Below are 24,834 nucleotides of genomic sequence, written 5' to 3'. Positions count from 1 at the left end.
GTAGAGGTAGAATTCTAGTCACAACTTGGGAGCCAACCGTTCAAAGATTTGTTGCATATTCAAAATTGTATACTGATTCTTATGAAGAACCGGATGTGGCAGATGAGACAAATCTAGAAGGCATACTACAAGGATGTGAATGTTGATCTGATAATTCCTATACTGTTTATCACTACAGAAATTTTACATGAAAAAGGTTTAAAAACTAATTTCTATGGGAACTGTGAATGTGGCAATGAAAGTGTAGAAGTTAAAGTGATATTTCTGAAATCCATACTTGCACACCAAATGCCGGACGCTGTGGCCGAGAGGTTCTAGGCGCTTCAATCCGGAACCGCACTGCTGCTACGGTGGCAGTTTCGAATCCTGACTTGGGCATGGATGTATATGATGTCCTTAGGTTAGTTAGGTTTAAGGCGTTCTAAGTCTAGGGGGCTGATGACCTCACATGTTAAGTCCTATAGTGCTTCGAGCCATTTGAACAACACCAAGTGAAAGTGATAATTCTTCTGTCAAACATGAATATGTTTTCAGACTAACAAACGAACCAATGGTTATTCTACAAACCAACCTGTTTAAAACTGTGACCTGCAACTATCTTAATTTTTAATTGCAAAAAGTAACACCAAAATTGAAAAAAGTAAAAATAAAACATTGATTTTACCAATGTTCATAATTTATGTATAGCTTAGTTTTGTAGAGTACCATAAACTGCATTAAGTACAGGGTGTACACAAAGTCCAAGAACATTTTCAATTATTTATTGCACAAGAACCAAACATTGTACAGATATCATACGTCATTTTAAAGAGAAACCCTGAAAGATTTTTCACGTATACCACCACAGCATAGTTTAGTAATTTGCCAATATTCAGCATTAGTCGCGAACATGGCGAGTTCAGGTGTGGAGCGAGCTTTCTGTGTGTTGGAGTTCAACAAAAACAAGTGTGCTACAAATTGTTTAACTGATGTTTAGAACCAAGTATGGTACAAAGCTTCCAACAAAGAAGGCCATTTACCACTGGTGATTTGCTTTTGCCCGGCAAAGAAAAGTGGACGTCCCAGTGTGAGTGAAGTGAATGTAGAGCACGTGCGAGAGACATTCATAAGGAGTTCAAGGAAATCGGAGCATCATGCATCCCGTGAACTCGAAATGGCTCCATTGACAGTGTGGAAAGTCCTGCTACAAAAGCTGTGTATGACACCATTCAAATGTGGAGCTAGTGCAGAAGCTCAATGACGAAGACAAAGACAAGTGTTTTGAGTTTTGTTCGCAGTTGCAACATTGAATTTGAGCGTGATTCCCCAAAGGTAAATGTTTTTTGTGCCTTGTCACGTTGAAAATTGCATGGGCCATTCTTCTTCACCGAGAGCACTGTCACTGGATATTCCTACTTGGATATGTTGCAACAATGGCTGATGCCTCAAATGCAATCAAACTCTCCGTTAATCTTTTAGCAGGATGGGGCTTCACCCAATTTTCATCGTGACGTTCGTGGATTCCTGAACACACAGCTGCCGCATCGATGGATCGGCTGTGCTAGAGAAGGGGGCAGCTGTTTCATGAAATGGTCTCCCCGATCACCAGATCTCACTCCGTGTGACTTTTTTCTGTGGGGACACATCAAAGATCTGGTGTATGTGCTCTGGGAGAGAATACGGCGAGCGACTGTCACAGTTGACAATGCCATGCTCGGATGGGTATGGCAAGAATTCTATTACCGTATTGACACCTGCCGGGTCACTAATGGTTCACATATCGAACGTTTGTAAAAAAAAACTTTCAGAGTTTCTCTTTAAAATGCAATATGTATGACATCTGTACAATGTTTAGTTCTCCTGCAACAAATAACTAAAATGTTCCCAGACTTTATTTACACCCTGTATTTGCATAGGTCTTGTAAAGAATCACCAACCACATATCTGGTCTTTTGTGCCAAACTGCATCATGGAGAACATCATGATAGTAATCCTTTGTCACTGTTCGCCCTTCCGGTGTCTATGCACAATTCCATGGACATCAAATAAGGCAGTCAGCACCATCTTGATTTTGCTTCGCACCTGCTGCACTTTCTTTGGCCCTGAAGACTCAGGATGCTTCCATTGCAATGGCTGTCTTTTTGTTTCTGGGTCGTACCTGTACACCCATGACTCATCTCCAGTTATCATGGTGTTCAGAAACCCAGTATCAGTGTTGGTGGTGTCCAGAAGATCCTGTGCAATGTCAAAACGGAAGTCTTGTTGTTCTGGCAACAACAACTTTGGCACGAATTTCACAGCCACTCAGTGCATGTTCAAATCATGCAAAATTGCAGGTGCAGAATCTTTACTCACTCCAACCTCTTGGGCAATCTCCCGCACAGTCAATCGACGATCTGCCATCACCAAATTTTGCACCCTCTCAACAACAGCTGCACTCCGAACAGTTTGAGGCCTGCCAGAATGCTGGTCACTCTCTGCTGATGTGCGGCCGTATTTGAATCAGTTGAACCACTCCTTAATTTGTGTTACACCCATCGCATCTTCTCCGAACACCTGTTGAATCTTACGAATTGTTTCACTTCGAGAATCACCAAGCTACTCACAAAATTTGATGCAGTATCTTTGCTCAACACTTTCCACCATTTTGAGAGAATCGGTAATCCAACGAACACGTAGTGTAGCATCTCACTCGGCAACTGACAGGCAGCAACTGACACGCTGGAAGGCGGGGACCAAATCTTTGCATGCATATAAAGGTCTCTTCCTTTACTGTGTCCAGTGGCGCTGTGCTATTGTTTCTGTTTTGTGCAGGAAAATCAAAGGTTGAATACTTTTTAGACAGTCCTCATAAGGAGTGTGAACAGTGTGAGATGTTGAGTGCACTGTGAGGGAAACCAAGATGTTTTGCACACTTGTGAGACAGTGTTATCAGCACCTGACAATTAGGAAGCTGTTTCACTGTAGGTGCCCATTTGGTCAGCTGATTCAGTTGTGCAGCAGTATCCAGATTTGTGGGGCTTTCAGATATGAGGGCAGGCATACTCATCATGAAGGTTCTGTTCAACCACATACCACCACTGCAAGGGAGGATCGCTGCATTACACACAAAGCACATTTTAGTCTCTTCACAACTGTGCCTACCAGCTGAGAAAAAGTTATAGGCTCCCTGTAACATTCTGTCATCCTGAACCACTGTTCGGAAACTAGCAGCAGCCGGACTAGGAAATTGCTATACTATGGGTAGGCTGCCATTAACACCACAACAGAAATCACTGGGTTTTGAAGTGTTGCCTTGACTGGGAAGCACAGCCAGCTGGAATGCCTCGGAAGAGATCACGTTCTTCCAATGTTTTTGACTGGCACAATAGTGTTACTCCTGACATCATTACGTGCACAGCCATCATGTGTGACTTCAAGTCATGTCTGATAGTGACTGGAAGAACTATGATGGCATAAAAGTACAAGGGTGGTTTGAAAAGTTCTCGGAACAGAAGAGAAAAAAATACATGACCGAAACTTTTTTTTATTTTTCAATGTAGTCTCCTTGCAGATTAATGCACTTGGTCCAACGATATTTCAGTACCTTGATCCCATCTCGAAAATGAGTTGCCTCCAGGCCTGCAAAATAGTTGTCAACTATGGCTAACAATTCTTTATTTGAAGTGAAACTTTGTCCATCAAGAAAAATTTTCAGTTTTGGGAAGAGATTAAAGTCTGACGGAGCCATATCGGGTGAATACGATGGGTGTGGCAACAATTCATACAATAGTTCGTGTAATTTTGTCATGGTGATGGCACACGTGAGAGTGCATCAACAGTCGTGGCACCAATCTTGCAGATAATATTTTCATTTATAATTCTTCAGGTAAAATGTGATATACCCTTTCAGATGACATCTGGCAAGCGTGAGCAATTTCACGCACTGTCAATCGGCAGATCCTGCGTGACCATTTTGTGCACTTTTGTAATGATTTCTGGAGGAAATCTTGGCCGACCACTGCGCGGATCATCATCTAAATCCTCTTGACCAAATTTAAATTCATCTGCCCACTTGGCAACAGTCGAATATGAAGGAGCAGAGACCCCAATGTATTCTGGAAATCGACATGAATGTCCTTTGCTTTCATACCTTTCTTTACGAAGTACTAAATCATTGCTCGAATCTCAATTTTTTTGTATCTTCACAAATCACTATGTGGGAACAACAACAGAGCCACATCACTGCCACAGCTCTCTTCCAAGAACACTGCTGCAGCACGTGTTTACAGGCAGCACTCCAATGAATACCATGTGAACTACTCGTTGCACTAGTGCTGACCTCTCATGGTGATTTGAGCACTTTTCAAACCACCCACGTACACCAGAAATGTTCTGTGCCCTAATGCATTACTTCTCATGCGACAGTGTAGTGGTACTATTTTTCAACAGGACAATGCTCAAGATATGGCATGCCTCTATGACTGTTTGTCTGATGCTGAGGTACTCCTGCGGCCAAAAAGATTCCCAAATCTGTCCCCCGTACATGAAGAGAGGAACCAGCTTGTATGTCAACTCTTTCCCAATACCAGTATCAACATTACCTACAACCAGTTACATTAAATAGTTGTGGGTCAGCTTGCCTCAGGAGCACCTGCCATCACTTTATGGAACTCTTTCCAACCAAATCAGTGTAAGCATGCAGCCCAGAGAAAGTACATCATCATTATGATAAGTGGCCTCATATCACCAATTTCTTTGTAAATTTGACTTGATACTATAATCACTGAACTAATTTGACATACCATAAACCTGTGAAGTCTCATTTTGTTTCTTGCTCCCCTTCTGTGTGCTTCACATATTCTGGGAGCCAGTGAATTTATCTGGGCAACATTTCAAGTTTTAGGTAAATTATTGAATGGCTGAAGTATTTCATTCTTCATGAATTTGAATTTTAATGTCAGGTTTTTAATGCCAATAAATTCTTGGAATTTTTAGAATCCGTACATTCTTGTGTGGTGCAAGGTACTTTTCATAATCTATATGGAACCTTTAATTTACTGGCTGAAAATTCTCATCCTCACAGCTCTGGGTCGAATGAATTGCGGATTACAAGACTTATTTTCTGACAACATTACATTGTAAAACCATATTTCTTTTATGGATTATATTTAATTTTGTTCAGACAAGTGTCTGAATGCAATATTAGTCATTTAGAAAAGAAAATGTTAACGTACTGAGTAGTGAAAAATGAGTGACTATACGACATGGCTCTTTAGCCGAACAAATTCCCTTGTGATACAATTGACCCTTAACGACTCAAATCTTTTGTACCCCTATGCATTTTCACAGTTAGACTACAACTATGCTACCTATACCAATTATTTTAAATAATAACATTGAATAGTCTTAAATGAGTCAGCCATTTCTACAATGAAGCAAATAAATTTCTTAACTAATTAAGAGGCCCTGCTAATCCTTTGATGCCTTTTCTTTATGCAAAATAAATTTTTCTTGAATGCTTCCACCATTTACTGGTAACGCATGACATTTTAAATCATAGTCTGGGCCATTCATCATAATGGTCCACAGAGAATCAAAAGAAAATATTCTCTCAGAACAAAATAAATTATTTTTTGCTGTGTAACTAGCTCAACACACATCTGACCACACATTCTATATACAATATATTATGACTCATACTCATTTACGGCAGAAATTAAGACTCATCTCACATTAACTCACCCAAATCTCATTTAGGAATTTAAATATTTTTGAGAAAATATAAAATTCTTTATAAACTTTATGATTAAAGAAATTATCAACTATCTTTGTGACAAGTATTGGCAAACTAATTTAGTCATTCAACATTTCGCATATATGCCAAGTACAATGTGTTGAGACTGAAGTATCAAGGATGATTTAGCACACACAAATATTATAACGTTTAACAAATTTCCCACCCATTAAGAATCTTGGCAGAAACTTACATGTATCAAAGATTCACTGAAAAGGTAAAAAAGTCCAATGTATTCTTCTCAGTTGCGTTAATCAGAAGTTATTGAAAATAGGAATATTTCATAAACAACCCACGCCGTCAGAATTTATACTTCTACTAAGTGTCAATGCAAGGCATCCATCACATATGCACTATATAAAATGTTTTATACCAAAAAGGGTCGCTGAGAATAGTTTTACACATATTGTTAAAAGTCCTGTTCAGATTCTACTCATAACTGTCAGCAAATAACAGATCACAATCCAAGTCAAGTTTAATAGTACAAGAATAGTGGAAATTATTAAGGGCACTTAGTGGAAATTATTAAGGGCACTTAGTCCAAGAGAACTCTCAATATATGCCTAATCTCCTGCAATACATCCTTTACATTAAACAACCAAAGGCATTTTTCCTCATTCTATATGCAATAAATCAGAGATGTGAATGCTTACAGTATTCTCAGTTTCATCCACATGCAGTTCAGGATCCTCTTTGATAAAGTCCGTGGGGCAGGAGTTCCCCTCTGGATCTTCAAGAACCTGAAAAAAAAGCAAATAATCTCTCAATTAAAGCTGCTCTCCTGATATGGATCTCAATATTTCTTTCTTGTGAATCTCATCCATTCTTTCTGAGATTCTGATCACTTATGCTCAAATACATTTAGAAACATAATTTATTGAGCCGCTTTTATAGCAACACACATTCCCATGATTTCAACTTGTGCTAAACTGCACTACAAAGATCCAGTTCTTTTTGCTATGCAGCATACTTTACAGCACTTACTGATCTTTACCTTTATGTGCTGACCTAATAGTTTGGTGCCTCCATCACCTCGTCATTTACCACAACTTTTGTTCCATATTTAATGAACTCGCCTACTAAGTGCTGTCCAAGTTTGCAAAATTAACAAATTCTCATGCTTACAGCTCTGGGTCGAATGTATTTTGGCTTACAAGACCTATTTTTGAGGAAATATAAAATTCTTTATAAACTTTACGATTAAAGAAATTATCAACTATCTTTGTGACAAGTATTGGCAAACTAATTTAGTCATTCAACATTTCGCATATATGCGCTAGTACAATGTGTTGAAACTGAAGTATCAAGGATGATTTAGCACACACAAATATTATAACGTTTAACAAATTTCCCACCCATTAAGAATCTTGGCAGAAACTTACATATATCAAAGATTCACTGAAAAGGTAAAAAAGTCCAATGTATTCTTCTCAGTTGCGTTAATCAGAAGTTATTGAAAATAGGAATATTTCATAAACAAACTACGCCGTCAGAATTTATATTTCTACTAAGTGTGAATGCAAGGCATCCATCACATATGCATTATATAAAATGTTTTATACCAAAAAGGGTCGCTGAGAATAGGTTTACACATATTGTTAAAAGTCCTGTTCAGATTCTACTCATAACTGTCAGCAAATAATAGATCACAATCCAAGTCAAGTTTAATAGTACAAGAGTAGTGGAAAATTATTAAGGGCACTTAGTCCAAGAAAACTCTCAATATATGCCTAATCCCCTGCAATACATCCTTTACATTAAACAACCAAAGGCATTTTTCCTCATTCTATATGCAATAAATCAGAGATGTGAATGCTTACAGTATTCTCAGTTTCATCCACATGCAGTTCAGGATCCTCTTTGATAAAGTCCGTGGGGCAGGAGTTCCCCTCTGGATCTTCAAGAACCTGAAAAAAAAGCAAATAATCTCTCAATTAAAGCTGCTCTCCTGATATGGATCTCAATATTTCTTTCTTGTGAATCTCATCCATTCTTTCTGAGATTCTGATCACTTATGCTCAAATACATTTAGAAACATAATTTATTGAGCCGCTTTTATAGCAACACACATTCCCATGATTTCAACTTGTGCTAAACTGCACTACAAAGATCCAGTTCTTTTTGCTATGCAGCATACTTTACAGCACTTACTGATCTTTACCTTTATGTGCTGACCTAATAGTTTGGTGCCTCCATCACCTCGTCATTTACCACAACTTTTGTTCCATATTTAATGAACTCGCCTACTAAGTGCTGTCCAAGTTTGCAAAATTAACAAGTTCTAATGCTCACAGCACTGGGTCGAATGTATTTCAGCTTACAAGACTTATTTTCTGACAAAATTACATTGTCATTTCAGCTGTTTCCTTTGATTTCTCCTTCTGTCCAGACATCACCAGTACCTTTCACTGGACCAAAGATACTGGAGATTTAGAGCTCAAGCTTCATCATCATCTGGGTGTAATACTCTAGGAGTCAGTCGTATAAATCAACACTGGGAATGTAACTGCATAATATGCCTTGATTTCAGTTTTTCTGGGATAGCGTGTGATGTCAATTGTTGTTGTACTTGCAAGGTTGTGGATGAACGAGGGTTGCCCCGAAAGTAATGCACCACACTTTCTTTCTCAGCCAAAACGTATGCTACATATGCAAAACATTACATATGCATAATCTAAAGTCTCCTGAGTGAGCATGCCAAATTTCCATCACTTCCATCAGACAGTTTCAAAATGGCATCTGTAGGTGATGTACATTACAAGCAGTATGCCTTCATTGAATTGCTCACTGCAGAGGAAGAAACTATGGGGAATATTCAACAACGCTTGCGCAAACTCTATGGAGCATCTGCTGTAGACAAAAGTACAGTTAATGGCTGGGCATGAAGAGTGAGGTTGTCAGAAGGCGGTTTGGTGGAGCTCCACGAATTGCAGCTGTCGGGAGACCAACAGCTGTCACACCTGACATGTTGTAGTGGGCTGATTTCATTTGTGAGGACAAACACATTACAACTCAGCACTTTGAGGACAATGAGGTGGCGAGTCACATAGTGAAGCACTGGATCCACCATCAGGACAAGGATTGATACAGACAGGGTACCGAGGCCCTTGTCTCGTGCTGGAGGAGGCCTTAGAATGGGATGGAGATTACGTGGAAAAATAGGGTGTGTAGATAAAATACCATTCTCTTGTGTGCATAATCCTCATTCTGTTCAATAAAGAAAAAAATTGCAGTACATTACTTTCTGGAATGCTCCATTGTTTTATATGCAGCTGTATGTTGCACCCATATTTAAAAATTTCCCTAGGCTCAAAAATAAAATTCGCAGCTTGCAGTGAAGCAGTCTGCACTAGACCTCTCGAAAGAATCAAAGAACCATTATGTATGTTTTCTCAAGATTACTGTCCAGGTCAGTTCCATCTGTCCTGTTGGTTACAAACCTCACTGTTACCACCATCCCATCTCTGGACTTTGCCATGGCTGTACAAAACTGTCCTTTGTTCAGTCTCTGTATTTTCCAGTAAAGTTACCACCTTTGCTGTGTCTTCTAATTTATTAATTAATATGATGAATATTCTTGGACAAGCGACATAAGCTTCTCATCAACCTGTGCAGGCACTGAAACTTTTTCATTATAAATATTTTAGGTATTACCTCGCCAATCTGTCCGCTACAGACCAGTAACATGGTCAGAATGCAAAAAAAGGTTGTTTATCATAGGAACCCTTTTACTGACCCATAACATCTTAGTACAACTTTAATTTTCTACTGGAAGTGCTGTCTGAAATAGTGTTCACTGTTAAAACAGAAGCAAAATACAAAGAGAATGCAGATACACTAAAAAATCTTACCTACAGTCTAAAATACATCTGTATTTTACAGTAAGATAGTGTTACCATGAATGAAAATTTAACAACTTGAATTATTTTTAACATGGCTGCACAACAGCAATGGTTACAGAACAGCAGGGATAAACCACAGCCAAATTGCTGCAATAAATGGTGGATTTCAAATAACCTTTACCCTGGTTTTGACAGATTTAAACCCATCTTCTTCAGAAGAACAAACAAACTTCACATTAGTAATTCATCCAGTAAAAGCTGTCTCTACATTACATGTATCAGCAACAGTTTGCATATCCATATGTAAGGATTAAGGGCCCTAGAATCAAGAGCTTCTCACATCAGTAAAACCAAACACTTAAAACAACACACCACATTAGTAACTAGCAGTAGGGTCTGCATGTAGCAACTAATATGGTCTTATTTTAAGTGTGTGGGATATATTGGCCATTGCCAACACAGACAGAATGTGGAGACAGCTTTTACTGAATGAAGTATTATTCTGATGTTTTTTGTCCTTATGAAGAAGACAGATTTAAAGATTATTTGAAACCCATCATTTATTGCAACTGGTTGGCTTCCTTTTATTCTTGCAGTTTAACAACTGCACATACCTTATTATAGTACTGCACTGACACACAACTTGGTTGGTTTGTGGGATTAAAGGGACCAGACTACGATGGTCATCGGTCCCTTTTTCCAAAAAATTAAAACCGCCCACAGAGAATAAAAAAAAAAAAAACGAACAGCAGGAAAGACGTCAGACGACACAGGACGAGAAAGACTCCGACAGAGATCAGACAAAACAAATTAAAACACACAGAGTGTGACGGTGGTTGGCCGACCATAAAGGAAAAAAAGAGGAAAAGCCAACCACCAAGAACACATTAAAAACTCAGTTTAAAATCGGAGGCTAAAAGCCAGAATTAACACTAAAAAACATAAACACTCAGATTAAACTATAAAAACCCCCAGCCCGAATAAAACGCAAAACTAAGTCCACCATGGCAGAGTCATCTAGTAAAGGGGCAGGGAGCGTATCAGGCAGCGCAAATGTCTGCCTGAGCACAGTTAAAAGCGGACAAGTTAATAAAATGTGCACCACCGTCAAAACCGCCCCACAGCAACAGAGGGGCGGGTCCTCACGACGCAATAAATAACTGTGAGACAGTAGGGTGTGGCCAATGCGGAGCCGACAAAGAACAACTGAATCTCTGCGAGTGGCTCGCATGGATGACTGCCACACACGCGTCGTCGCCCTGAGAGAATGGAGTTTGTTTGGCGTGGGCAGACTGCGCCATTCAGTGTCCCAAAGCGAGAGAACTGCACGGCGGAAGACTGCCCGCAAATCAGTCTCCGGGAGGCCAATGTCCAGGGTGGGTTCACTGGTGGCCTGTTTGGCCAGGCGGTCAACACGTTCATTGCCCGGGATACCGACGTGACCGGGGGTCCACACAAAGACCACAGAGCGGCCGCAACGCGCAAGAGTATGCAGGGACTCATGGATAGCCATCACCAGACGAGAACGAGGAAAACACTGGTCGAGTGCTTGTAAACCGCTCAGGGAATCGCTACAGATAACGAAGGACTCACCTGAGCAGGAGCGGATATACTCTAGGGCACGAAAGATGGCGACCAGCTCAGCAGTGTAAACGCTGCAGCCAACCGGCAAGGAACGTTGTTCGGAATGGTCCCCTAGAGTTAGCGCATACCCGACACGACCAGCAACCATCGAACCATCAGTGCAAACAATTCCAGAGCCCTGATACGTGGCCAGGATGGAATAAAAGCGGCAGTGGAAGGCCTCTGGATTGGTTGGTTGGTTGTTTGAGGTTAAAGGGACCAAACAGCAAGGTCATCAGTCCCTTGTTTCAAATAGACTCCATTCTGCTAACGGGACATCTCAGTATAGTCAGAAAAATAAAACGGAAAAAGGGGAAACGTAAAAGGGCAGTCACGTTGTCATTAGTAAAAACAAATGAGGGAAGGTGGCAAGAGAACGAACCCAACACTATGCTGAAGCAGCATAGGCAAGACCACCTGTGACTTAAAAGGTACAACTGCTATAATGCAGAAAGTACGTATGGGAATAGAAAAACTAACCAAGCCTTAAAAAGAAGGGGTAAAAACAGAGTAAAAGGGAAAGAAAAGAGGATTCCGGTCAGGGAGGTGAATCGGGAATCTCTGAACACTGCCTACAGTGGGAGACACCCAGACACTCACCGCCCTGCCCCAATACCAGAGGGAGATTAAAAACTTTAAAACTGAGAATAAAAACCACTCTCCCGGAGGAAACCTAGAACCAGAGAGACCATCCAGGAATCGTCAGCCAACATCAAAGGTAAAGTGTGGGAGAGTCTGTACTTAGCACGCAGAGCCAAAAGAAGGGGGCATTCAACCAAAATGTGGGCCACTGACTGGAAGGCTCCACAACCACATAGCGGGGGTGGCTCATCACGCAAAAGGAAACCATGGGTCAGCCTGGTATGGCCAATGCGGAGACGACACAGTGTGGTCGAGTCCTTGCGGGAGAGGCTAAAGGAAGAACGCCATGGGCCTGGATTCACCTTAATGGCACGAAGTTTATTAGACAGTGGAGTAGCCTCCCAAGAATTGGCCCATGACTGTGAAAAGTGGGATTTGATGTGAAGCCGTAAATCCGCTGCAGGAGGGGTTACAGAAAACGGGGGGTAAGTAACTGCTCCCCCAGCCAAACGATCAGCGAGCTCATTACCCGGGATACCCACATGGCCCGGGACCCATAGGAAGTCAATGGAACAAGCAGCACGGTGAAGATCAACGAGATGGTCATGGATGGCAGAGACCAAGGGATGGCGCGAAAAACACCGGTCAATAGCAAGAAGGCCACTCATCGAGTCCGTACATAACAAAACGCGGTTGTGTTGGGATTGTTTAATAAAGGTAAGGGCCCGGGAAATTGCCATCAATTCCGCAGTAAACACCCCACATGAGGGTGGCAGTAGATGATTTTCCATTCCAACAAAGGACGTGAAGGCATACCCAACATGATCAGCAGATTTAGAGCCATCAGTGTAAAAAACAACAGCATCCCGAAACTCCCATAAAATTTGGCGGAAAAAGGAACGGAACACCACCGGGGGGATGGAATCTTTCGGACCGCGGCGGAGATCCATCCGAATTCGAGGCCGAGGAACTAACCAAGGAGGGGTGGAGGGGAGGGAGCGAGGAAGACAGGACGAAGGCCTCTGGAGGTACTGAGACCTTCGAGCCCTGTGCCAAGTCGAACCGAAGGCAAGGGCGAGGAACACACCAAGGGGGTGTACGCAGAGGTGCCCGGAAAGGAGGTGGAACAGGGAAAAACCCAAGCCTGGAGAGAAGCTCCTTGACGCGTACGGCAATCGGACAACACGACCGGGGCCGACGGTCTGGCAGATGGACGACTGACTGCGGTAACAGGACACGGTAATTTGGACGCCCGAGCAAGCAAACAACATGGGCAGCATAAGCAGCCAGTAATTGTTGGCGTCGTAACCGCAGTGGAGGGACACCTGCCTCCACTAGTATGTTGTCCACAGGGCTGGTGCAGAAAGCACCAGTGGCAAGGCGTATCCAGCTATAGAGGATTGGGTCCAGCACCCGCAATGCAGATGGGGAAGCTGAGCCATAAGCCAGGCTCCCATAATCCAGACAAGACTGGATGAACCCCTGGTAGAGCCGGAACAGGGTAGATCGGTCGGTGCCCCAGCAGGTGTGGCTCAAACATCGCAGAGCATTGAGATGCCGCCAACATGCCTGTTTGAGCTGCCAGATATGAGGCAGCCAATTCAACCGGGCATCGAAAACCACACCCAAAAACCTGTGTGATTCCACCACTGAAAGAAGTTCGCCATTAAGAGAAAGCTGCGGCTCCGGGTGGACAGTACGTCGCCGGCAGAAATGCATAACGCAGGTCTTGGCTGCCGAAAACTGGAACCCATGAGCTACAGCCCAAGACTGCGCCTTGCGGATAGCGCCCTGTAGCTGACGTTCAACAGCTGCAATGCCAGTAGAGCTGTAATAAAGGCAGAAGTCGTCAGCATACAGGGAAGCAGAGACAGAATTTCCCACGGCCGCAGCGAGCCCGTTAACGGCTATTAAAAACAGGCAGACACTTAAAACAGAACCCTGTGGCACACCGTTCTCCTGGACGTGGGTGGAACTATATGAGGCTGCGACTTGCATGCGGAAGGTACGATATGACAGGAAATTGCGGATAAAAATTGGCAGAGGGCCCCGAAGACCCCATCCATGAAGCGTAGAAAGGATGTGATGACGCCATGTCGTATCGTACGCCTTCCGCATGTCGAAAAAGACAGCGACCAGGTGCTGACGGCGGGCAAAGGCAGTACGGATGGCCGACTCCAGGCTCACTAGATTGTCGACGGCGGAGCGGCCTTTACGGAACCCACCCTGAGACGGAGCCAGAAGGCCCCGAGACTCCAGTACCCAATTCAAGCGCCGGCTCACCATCCGTTCGAGATGCTTGCAAAGAACGTTGGTGAGGCTAATGGGGCGGTAGCTGTCCACGTCCAAAGGGCTCTTGCCCGGTTTCAAAATGGGGATGACAATGTTCTCCCGCCATTGCGACAGAAACTCACCCTCGACCCAGAGACGGTTGTAAAGGTCGAGTAGGCGTCGCTTGCAGTCCACTGAAAGGTGTTTCAGCATCTGACAGTGGATGCGATCGGGCCCGGGAGTGGTATCAGGGCAAGCAGCGAGGGCACTGCGAAATTCCCACTCACTGAATAGAGCATTGTAGGATTCAGAAGTGTTTGTGCGAAAAGAAAGGCTCCGACGTTCCATCCGCTCTTTAATGGAGCGGAAGGCCTGGGGGTAATTCGCATAAGCGGAACTCATAGCAAAATGCTCTGCTAAGCGGTTTGCAATGACGTCGGAGTCAGTACAAACTGCTCCATTCAGTGAGAGTGCAGGGACGCTGGCAGGGGTCCAATTGCCGTAGACGCGTTGAATCTTGGCCCAGACCTGCGATGGGGTGACGTGGAGCCCAATGGTGGACACATACCACTCCCAGCACTCCTTCTTGCCTTGGCGGATAAGGAGGCGGGCCCGCACACGCAGCCGTTTGAAGGCGATAAGGTGGTCTATGGAGGGATGTCGCTTGTGACGCTGGAGCGCCCGCCGGCGATCTTTAATCGCTTCAGCGATCTCAGGCGATCACCAAGGCACAGCCCTCTGCCGAGGGGACCCCAGAAGAACGGGGAATGGCAGATTCGGTGGCAGTAACGATGCCGGTGGTGACCGATTGAACCACTGCATCAATGTCATCACTAGAGAGAGGCTCAATAGCGGCAGCGGAGGAAAACAAATCCCAGTCAGCCTTATTCATAGCCCATCTGCTGGGGCGCCCAGAAGAATGACGTGACAGTGACAGAAGGATCGGAAAGTGGTCACTGCCACACAGGTCGTCATGCACACTCCACTGGACAGATGGTAAGAGGTGAGGGCTACAGATCGAAAGGTCGATGGCGGAGTACGTACCGTGCGCCACGCTGAAGTGTGTGAAGGAACCATCATTTAAGAGTGAAAGATCGAGCTGTGCCAATAAATGCTCAATGGTGGCGCCTCAACCTGTTGCCACTGACCCACCCCACAGAGGGTTATGGGTGTTGAAGTCGCCCAGTAAGAACAAAGGTGACGGCAATTGGGCTAGCAGTGCAGCCAGCTCATGCTGCGCGACATCACCATCCGGTGGAAGGTAAAGACCACAGACGGTAATAGCCTGTGGCGTCCACACCCTAACAGCGACAGCCTCTAAAGCTGTTTGTAGAGGGACAGACTCGCTGTGAAGAGAGTTAAGGACATAGATGCAGACGCCACCAGACACCCTTTCATAAGCTGCTCGGTTCTTATAATAACTCCGATAGCCTCTGAGGGCGGGGGTTCGCATCGCTGGAAACCAAGTTTCCTGAAGAGCAATGCAGAAGAAAGGGTGAAGGCTGATAAGCTGCCGGAGCTCAGCAAGATGGTGGAAGAAACCGCTGCAGTTCCACTGGAGGATGGTATTTGCCATGTCTGTGAAAGGCATGACGGGACTGGGAAGGCAGATTACGCCGCTGGGTCACCTGCTGCCTCCGATTGAGCACCCGTGCTAGTGCTATCCATGGCGTCTGAGGGACCGGCGAGATCAAGGTCCTCAGCGGACGCCAGAATCTCCACCTCGTCCACAGACGCAGAGCTGGAAGGTTGCGGTGGGGTGGCTGCCACTGCGAGTTCCTTGGGCTTAGAGCTCTTCTTCTTGGATTTCTCACACTGCTCCTTGGGTTTAACTGGCTGGGAGGGCTTCACCGATTCAGCCTCCGGCACTGAGGAGGATCGTGAAGCCCTTCGACCAGCTGATTGTGGGCACTTACGCCACTGTCGGTTGTCAGCCTTCACACTGGTGGAAACCTGGGAAGGGAGGGACCCAAGGGACCCCTTGCGAGCGTGAGAAGCCAAAGAAGTTGGGCACTTCTCCGGCTTAGAAGCAGGGACGGACGTCCCTGATGGGGGGGATGGCGTTGCTCCTGAGGTAGGTGGCGCAGGAGCAACCCGGTGGGTAGAGGTCCCCACTGGCAAGGGGGCAGGAGGAGTTGTACCACTCATCGATCCGGCTGGAAGTCGCGAAACTGATGGGGTGAGCACAGGTGTTGCAGCAGCGGCATAGGTAGACGTCATGGGCACAGGATGTAGCCGCTCATGTTTCCGCCTTGCCTCGGTGTAGGTCAGGCGGTCCAGGGTCTTACATTCCATTATCTTCCTTTCCTTCTGGAAGACCCGACAGTCCGGTGAGCAGGGGGAATGGTGTTCTCCGCAGATAACACAGATGGGAGGTGGAGCACATGGAGTATTGGGATGCAAAGGACGTCCACAATCTCGACATGTGATGCCGGGAGTGCAGCGACATGACATGTGCCCGAACTTCCAGCATTTAAAACACCGCATCGGAGGAGGGATATATGGCTTCATATCACAACGGTAAACCATCACCTTGACCTTTTCGGGTAAAACATCACCTTCGAAGGCCAAGATGAAGGCACCGGTGGCTACCTGATTATCCCTCGGACCCCGATGGACGCGCCGGACGAAGTGAACACCTCATCGTTCTAGGTTGGCACGTAGTTCATCGTCGGACTGCAGAAGAAGATCCCTGTGGAATATAATACCCTGGACCATGTTGAGAGTCTTATGCGGTGAGATGCTAACGGAAACATCCCCCAACCTGTCACAATTGAGCAACCTCCGTGACTGGGCAGAGGATGCTGTTTTGATGAGTACTGAACCGGAGCGCATTTTGGACAAGCCCTCCACCTCCCCGAACTTGTCCTCTAAATGCTCCACAAAAAACTGGGGCTTAGTTGACATAAACGATTCCCAATCAACTCGCGTACACACAAGGAACCGGGGTGAATATTCTCCACTGCCTTCTTTTGCCATACGTTCCTCCCATGGAGTGGCCAGGGAGGGAAATGATCGTGGTTCGTATTTCTTGCCGTTGAGGTTAGACCTCGATCGCTTAGAGACTGCTGGTGGAGGCCCACCAGCGAGAGATGATGTACCACGCTTCATTGCGGGTCATCCGCCCTGATGCCACCTACTCCAACCAAGGGCCCTCCCCACGGGCGCCACCCAGCCGCAGCAATAGCCACCTGGCAGGATGGCCATTGCCGGGAGTCCCGATACCCCAGTAGGATAGGCATCTACTCCTTGGCATACATGGGGAGTTAACGGCGCAGGCATCAGTAGAGCGATCCCTGTGTTGTCAGGGGGCTACAACCAACAGGGTACATGGCGGCCCCACCACAACGGACTGGCTACCGTGCTGGATCTTAGGTGCAAAAATGTCCAAGGTCGTTGTCGCAGTTAAAAGCAACACTGCAGAGTGCAGCATGGTAATCGCACCCAGGGACGTATCCTCGCCCAAGAGATGGAAAACGAGTGGGACACCATTGCAATGACGAAAAAGCCGGCTAAAGGTCTCAATGCACGACGGATACAGTGCACCATGTAAGGCGCCCTTCCCCAATTGGCTCGCTCTTTGGAATAATTTAGAAAGATGGAGGTCAAACCCGAGAGGGGACCATCACATGAGGAAGAAACAGTTGAGACTCCTTTTAGTCGCCTCTTACGACAGGCAGGAATACCGCGGGCCTATTCTAACCCCCGAACCCGCAGGGGGATGACACACAACTAATTTCCACTTAACTGATTACAACATGAGAACTCGTATGACAAAAAATGTTCTGTTCTTTAGCAGGATGAAAAAGTCTGTAATGTCCTTTTGCTCAGCAGATGACAAGCTTGATTTCGCTGCACTGTTCTGCCATTTCCTAATCCACAAAATGTGAGATATATTGAAGAGCTATATTACGTGCTTTTCTAGCACCCGTATACGATTATCGAGCTGAACCAAGCTGCACGTTCATTGTCTTCACCATCTTCCTCATTCTCATCAATTGCTTGAGTTACAGTATCAATCATTTTGTCATCAATTAATTCTTCTTCTGTTGTGCAGTCAACTTCAGCTGTACTGATCCACTCATAAGTGACCTCAACATATGGTTGTAAGGACTGCAAATCTCTAAGAACTGCTGGTGAAACTTCCTGGCAGATTAAAACTGTGTGCCCGACCGAGACTCGAACTCGGGACCTTTGCCTTTCGCGGGCAAGCGCTCTACCAACTGAGCTACCGAAGCACGACTCACGCCCGGTACTCACAGCTTTACTTCTGCCAGTACCTCGTCTCCTACCTTCCAAACTTTACAGAAGCTCTCCTGCGAACCTTGCAGAACTAGCACTCCTGAAAGAAAGGATATTGCGGAGACATGGCTTAGCCACAGCCTGGGGGATGTTTCCAGAATGAGATTTTCACTCTGTAGCGGAGTGTGCGCTGATATGAAACTTCCTGGCAGATTAAAACTGTGTGCCCGACCGAGACTCGAACTCGGGACCTTTGCCTTTCGCGGGCAAGCGCTCTACCAACTGAGCTACCGAAGCACGACTCACGCCCGGTACTCACAGCTTTACTTCTGCCAGTACCTCGTCTCCTACCTTCCAAACTTTACAGAAGCTCTCCTGCGAACCTTGCAGAACTAGCACTCCTGAAAGAAAGGATATTGCGGAGACATGGCTTAGCCACAGCCTGGGGGATGTTTCCAGAATGAGATTTTCACTCTGCAGCGGAGTGTGCGCTGATATGAAACTTCCTGGCAGATTAAAACTGTGTGCCCGACCGAGACTCGAACTCGGGACCTTTGCCTTTCGCGGGCAAGCGTTCTACCATCTGAGAGCGCTTGCCCGCGAAAGGCAAAGGTCCCGAGTTCGAGTCTCGGTCGGGCACACAGTTTTAATCTGCCAGGAAGTTTCATATCAGCGCACACTCCGCTGCAGAGTGAAAATCTCATTCTGGAAACATCCCCCAGGCTGTGGCTAAGCCATGTCTCCGCAATATCCTTTCTTTCAGGAGTGCTAGTTCTGCAAGGTTCGCAGGAGAGCTTCTGTAAAGTTTGGAAGGTAGGAGACGAGGTACTGGCAGAAGTAAAGCTGTGAGTACCGGGCGTGAGTCGTGCTTCGGTAGCTCAGTTGGTAGAGCGCTTGCCCGCGAAAGGCAAAGGTCCCGAGTTCGAGTCTCGGTCGGGCACACAGTTTTAATCTGCCAGGAAGTTTCATATCAGCGCACACTCCGCTGCAGAGTGAAAATCTCATTCTGGAAACATCCCCCAGGCTGTGGCTAAGCCATGTCTCCGCAATATCCTTTCTTTCAGGACTGCTAGTTCTGCAAGGTTCGCAGGAGAGCTTCTGTAAAGTTTGGAAGGTAGGAGACGAGGTACTGGCAGAAGTAAAGCTGTGAGTACCGGGCGTGAGTCGTGCTTCGGTAGCTCAGATGGTAGAGCGCTTGCCCGCGAAAGGCAAAGGTCCCGAGTTCGAGTCTCGGTCGGGCACACAGTTTTAATCTGCCAGGAAGTTTCATATCAGCGCACACTCCGCTGCAGAGTGAAAATCTCATTCAAGAACTGCTGGTGTTTCTACGTATTGACTTTCATCACTTGTTGCACGTGCTGTTTCACCTTAATTCTCTTCACTTGTTTCTTTCATTCATTTTTTGCCAAGATTTTTCAAGTGTTGATGCCAGTATTTCCTCCCAAGCTTTGGAAATTGTACAGTTTAAATCTTTTGCATGTATTGATTTCATAGCTTTAAACAAGCTGCTACCTTGTTGTATCCTTTCTAAAATTGATCCAGTGAATTTTCAATGATATCACCTCTTCAGCCACTCAGTGACACCCTCGTCCACGAGTTGGATTAGATACGTTAAACTGTCAGGTAGAAATAAAGTTTTACTACTACTTTTTTCACATTCATCTCATATGGATGAGATGTCACATTGTCAAGTATCAATCTAACATGTTCAGGGAGGGTTTATTTATTTTTTTTTTTTTCATTCTGTAATGGTAGGGATAAACTAATCATAAAACCTTTTCTCAGAGAGGCTGTATTCCATCCATGCTGACTTTTGGTTACAATAATATACAGGTAGTGATGCCATATCACTGTTCTTGAGCACCCTTGGTTTTTTTTTCTCTTCCAATTACAAACAATGGCATTTTGTGGCTTCCATTAGCATTACTACAGAGATCAATAGTTACTCTATCTTTGGCAAGTTTTTCATGTATTACAGACTTGTTTTGTGCAGCAACAGATCTTGTAGGGAGCATTTTGTAGTTTAAGCCACACTCATCAACGTTATACATTTAGCAAGGTATCAGCTTTTGATGTTTAATAAATTTTTCAAATTCTGGAACAAATTCATTGACAGCTGTTTTGTGAGCAGACAGTTTCATACCAAAAATAATTACATTCCAAATGCCATTCCACCGATGTTACAGTTACAGACTGTTACAGACTTCGCATTTCCAATATTTCCTCCTAATCTTTCATACAAAATCAATATACCGGGTGATCAAAAAGTCAGTATAAATTTGAAAACTGAATAAATCACAGAATAATGTAGATAGAGAAGTACAAATTGACACACATGCTTGGAATGACATGGGGTTTTATTAGAACCAAAAATAAAATACAAAAGTTCAAAAAATGTCCAACAGATGGCGCTTAATCAGATCAGAACAGCGATAATTAGCATAGCAAAGTAAGACAAAGCAAAGATTGTGTTCTTTACAGCAAACGCTCATTATGTCCACCATCATTCCTCAACAATAGCTGTAGTCGAGGAATAATGTTGTTAACAGCACTGTAAGGCATGTCCGGAGTTATGGTGAGGCATTGGTGTTGGATGTTGTCTTTCAGCATCCCTAGAGATGTCGGTCGATCATGATACACTTGCGACTTCCGGTAACCCCAAAGCCAATAATCGCACGAATTGAGGTCTGGGGACCTGGGAGGCCAAGCATGATGAAAGTGGCAGCTGAGCACACAATCATCACCAAACGACACGCGCAAGAGATCTTCACGCATCTAGCAACATGGGGTGGAGCGTCATCCTGCATAAACATCGTACGTTCCAGCGGGTGTTTATCAGCCAGGCTGGGGATGATGCGATTCTGTAACATATCGGCGTACCTCTCACCCGTCACGGTAGCAGTTACAAAACCAGAATCACGCATTTCCTCGAAGAAAAAAAGCCCAATAACAGTAGATGTGGTAAATCCAACCCACACTGTGACTTTCTCATCGTGCAATGGAATTTCCACGACAGTTCTAGGATTTTCGGTAGCCAAAATTCTGCAGTTGTGGGCGTTGACAGACCCTCGGAGTATGAAATGAGCTTCATCGGTCCACAACACGTTACTCAACCAATCGTCATCTTCCGCCATCTTTTGAAATGCCCACACCGCAAATGCTCTCCACTTCACTGAAACGCCAGGTAACAGTTCATGATGCTGATGGCTTTTGTACAGATATCATCGGAGGGTACGCCTAAGTGCCAACCAAACAGTAGTGTATGGAATGCCGGTGCGACGTGTGACTGCACGAGCGCTGACTTCCCCGTGCATAGATGAACCCTCTACAGTCTCCAGTTCTTCCTGAACTGTCTCAGCAGCATTACACCTTGTGCTCGGTTGGCCACTACGGAGTCTATCGACTAAACAACCCGTGGATTCGAACTTCGAACTCATTCTCGTCACAGCTGCATTTGTCAACAGACCTTTACCCATTCAAATCCCCTTCCTATAGCGATAGGACCGTAACGCTGAACTAGCACATTCCCCATTCTGATAATACAACTTCACTAAATGCGCCTTTTCAGGTAACATCAACATGCTGCGACTGCTGGCGCATCTGATTTTCTCTCTCATTACAGCTCCTTGTATACACGATTGTCACTGACATCTTGCTGTCCAGTGCCATCTGTCAGACACTTTGTGAACTTTTTTTTGTTTTTTGTTCTAATAAAACCCCATGTCATTCCAACCTTGTGTGTCAATTTTTACCTCTCTATCTACATTATTCCGTGGTTTATTAAGTTTTCAAATTTATACTGACTTTTTAATCACCCAGTATTTTCTTTTACAATTAGTCCAGACAACAGAGTTTTGTTTTCTTCTATCCTGCTCAAACTATACCCACAAAGCATCACCTAGAATTTCACTTTTGGTGTTCTTCAAAGTCTTACTTATTTTCAGTTCTCTCTTCTCATCAATCATCACTATCACTTTCATGAATTTTTCTATTTTTTTCCATTCTTTAACTGTTGTTTTGTCATCCCCTCATTTGCAGTTTTTTTAAAGAGACACTTCTTTAGCAAACCTTCCAAATCCTATCAGTTTCTCTGCTAAATACAGCATCACATGTTTACGTTTAGTTGATGCTATAATTTAATTTTACATACTCTGATATGTAAAAAGAACATGGGCACTAATTTATAAAATGAATTCAAAGTAACACTTACTGATCAGGTTAGAAGCAAGTTATTTCATACTAAAACTGATCGAACTACTGCATCTATCAATGGTCACCTGCCTACTTATCCACATCACAGAACTAACTGTAGTGACAGACGGGGTATGCACACAAAAACCAGAAATGGCATGGTCAGACTAAGTGGAGAATTGAACTATCCGAGGTCACATTAGCTAGGTTCTACTGTATCACCTTACCGTTGTTTCTTGCCACCCTCTCACTAAGTACCCTACCTTCCTTGATTTCCAACACTCCCCCACACTGTTGAGTGATGAATGTCTGATTACTGTCCACTCTTGTAAATTCTACAAATATTGGAGACATGGGTTATTTCAATTCCCGGAACATCTCCAAGATGTGTCTCATACTAAATATGTACTTAACAGTCTATATCCCTGCCTACAACAAATTATGCCACATGCTCATACCTGAGACCTGTCACTCAAGTTACATCTTAACCATGCAAGCCACTTTATGGTATATTAAAGAGTGTGCTTCTGGCACCATTACAAATATTTCCCACTTCCCAACGAGAGAGATACAACTATAAAAACATCTGAAGATTTCAGATGTTTTTGTGTAGTTCAAGTGCTTGTGAAGAAGAAGAGTTGGAAAGCATCTTTATGGGTTCTACAGCCTCTGGTTTCACCATCGCAGTCATTTTGCGAGGCGTATATTAGAATAAATGTTACAATTTCAGACTCTTCTTACTGTGTCCTTTGGAAATGGACCTATGACACATGCTTCTCAAGGAAAAAAGTAAATAAATAAATTACCTAACAGTTTTGAGCCTCTCTCATGACACTGTATCATTTTCTGCTATGCACTACATAACAAACCTAACAATTAACTGTACTTCATTTACAGATCCTGTTTGACATGGGTAACATTAATATTTGTATTTTTTGTCCTCTTCTGTATCTGTATCAAATTCAATGTCCTGAATTATTTGTTGGATGTATTCCTACCTCTGTCTTCCCCTGAAGTTTTGTCGTCTACAGCTGTCTCCAATATCAAGGAAGTTACTCCCCAATGTCTTAACATGAGTCCTATCATCCTGCCCTTCTTCTCAGTACTTTTTGTAAGTTTCTCCTTTGCCAATTCTGTGGAGACCGCCTCAGTTCTTATCAGTTCACACAATTTTCTGTGGTATTCTGTAATATATTATTTCAGACAGTTCAGTTATCTTCTTTTCGATTTTCTGACTGCGTACATCCAGATATAAATTTAATATTCACCCAAGTTGATCTTATTTTCCAATGCTGGGTACTATTAGTGAAAATGCAAAGACTTAAAGTATCCAGAATTTATTATGGAATGTGGAACTGACCACTGGTTGTCACAGAAAGTGGATTTGCCAATATGAAAGACAGTAGGGAGTGCTGATTTGTCAGTAGATAGGTAGTATCATCAGAATGGGTTGATCAGAAGAGATCAGTGACTTCAAACGAGGACTAGTCACTGGGTGTCACCTGAGTACCAAAACCAACAGGGACATTTCAACTCTTCTATAGCTTTCCAAGTTAACTGTTGGTTATCTGATTTTTAAGAGGAAAAACAAAGGAACATTAGAGTTAGAAAGACCAGGCAGTCTTCATGTACCAATGTACAGGAATCAATGGGCACCAAGGTGAGCAGTTGTAAAATTTGCACGGAATTAGTGGAAGGAAACAGTCTTGAGTTCCAAGTTGTTACCAGCAGTCTAGCTAGCATAATGACCGTGTGTAGGGGGTTAAAAAGAATGGGTTACAACAGTTGAGCATATCCTCATAAGCTACCCATCTCTGTAGTCAGTGGTAAGCAATGTTCGTGGTGGTATAAAGAATGATGCCTCTGGGCCATGCGCGACTAAATAAGTGATTTGGACTGATGAATCATGCTATATGCTGTGGCAATCCAATGGAATGCTTTGGGTTTGGTGAATGCCTGGAGAATGTCACCTCCCATCATGTGTAGTGCCAACTGTGAAGTATGGAGAACAGGTAGTTACAGTATGGGGCTGTATTTTGTGGCTGGTGTGTGCTTCTCTAATTGCACCTAAGAAAATGCTAAATGTGGAAGGATACGTACATGTTTTACCATTCTGTGTGCTGCATACAGTACAGGAACAGTTCAGAGATGTTTATTGTATCATAATGGTAATGCCCCTGCTATAAATCAGCATCTGTGAAGCAATGGTTTGTGGACAATAATGGTGCTGAATTGCACTAGCCTACACCAACCCGAATCCTGACACAAATCCTATGTACCACCTTTGGGATTAGACAGAACATCCACCACCACTCAGACCCCAACATC

General features: G+C 44.2%; 1 protein-coding gene and 3 non-coding genes across 4 annotated transcripts in view; 1 reads left to right on the top strand and 3 right to left on the bottom strand.

The window, feature by feature from the left end:
• Positions 1-24,834, bottom strand: part of LOC124719956 (zinc finger protein 235-like) — a 70,223-nt gene that overhangs the window by 22,883 nt on the left and 22,506 nt on the right. Inside the window, exons 3-4 of the mRNA XM_047245167.1 lie at positions 7,576-7,662; positions 6,409-6,495 (exon numbers count right to left, since the gene is read on the bottom strand). Of these exons, the coding sequence (XP_047101123.1) occupies positions 6,409-6,495; positions 7,576-7,662 (174 nt within the window). The remainder of the gene's footprint in view (positions 1-6,408; positions 6,496-7,575; positions 7,663-24,834) is intronic.
• Positions 18,238-18,312, bottom strand: Trnas-cga. The gene has a single exon. It is a non-coding gene; the product is annotated as a tRNA-Ser (tRNA).
• Positions 18,539-18,613, bottom strand: Trnas-cga. Its single transcript has one exon. It is a non-coding gene; the product is annotated as a tRNA-Ser (tRNA).
• Trnas-cga lies at positions 19,182-19,256 on the top strand. Its single transcript has one exon. It is a non-coding gene; the product is annotated as a tRNA-Ser (tRNA).

This window comes from Schistocerca piceifrons, chromosome 11, assembly GCF_021461385.2.
Source record: "Schistocerca piceifrons isolate TAMUIC-IGC-003096 chromosome 11, iqSchPice1.1, whole genome shotgun sequence".
Lineage (NCBI taxonomy): Eukaryota > Metazoa > Arthropoda > Insecta > Orthoptera > Acrididae > Schistocerca > Schistocerca piceifrons.
Note: the sequence above shows the minus strand (reverse complement) of the source record. Positions and strands in the feature narration are given on the sequence as shown.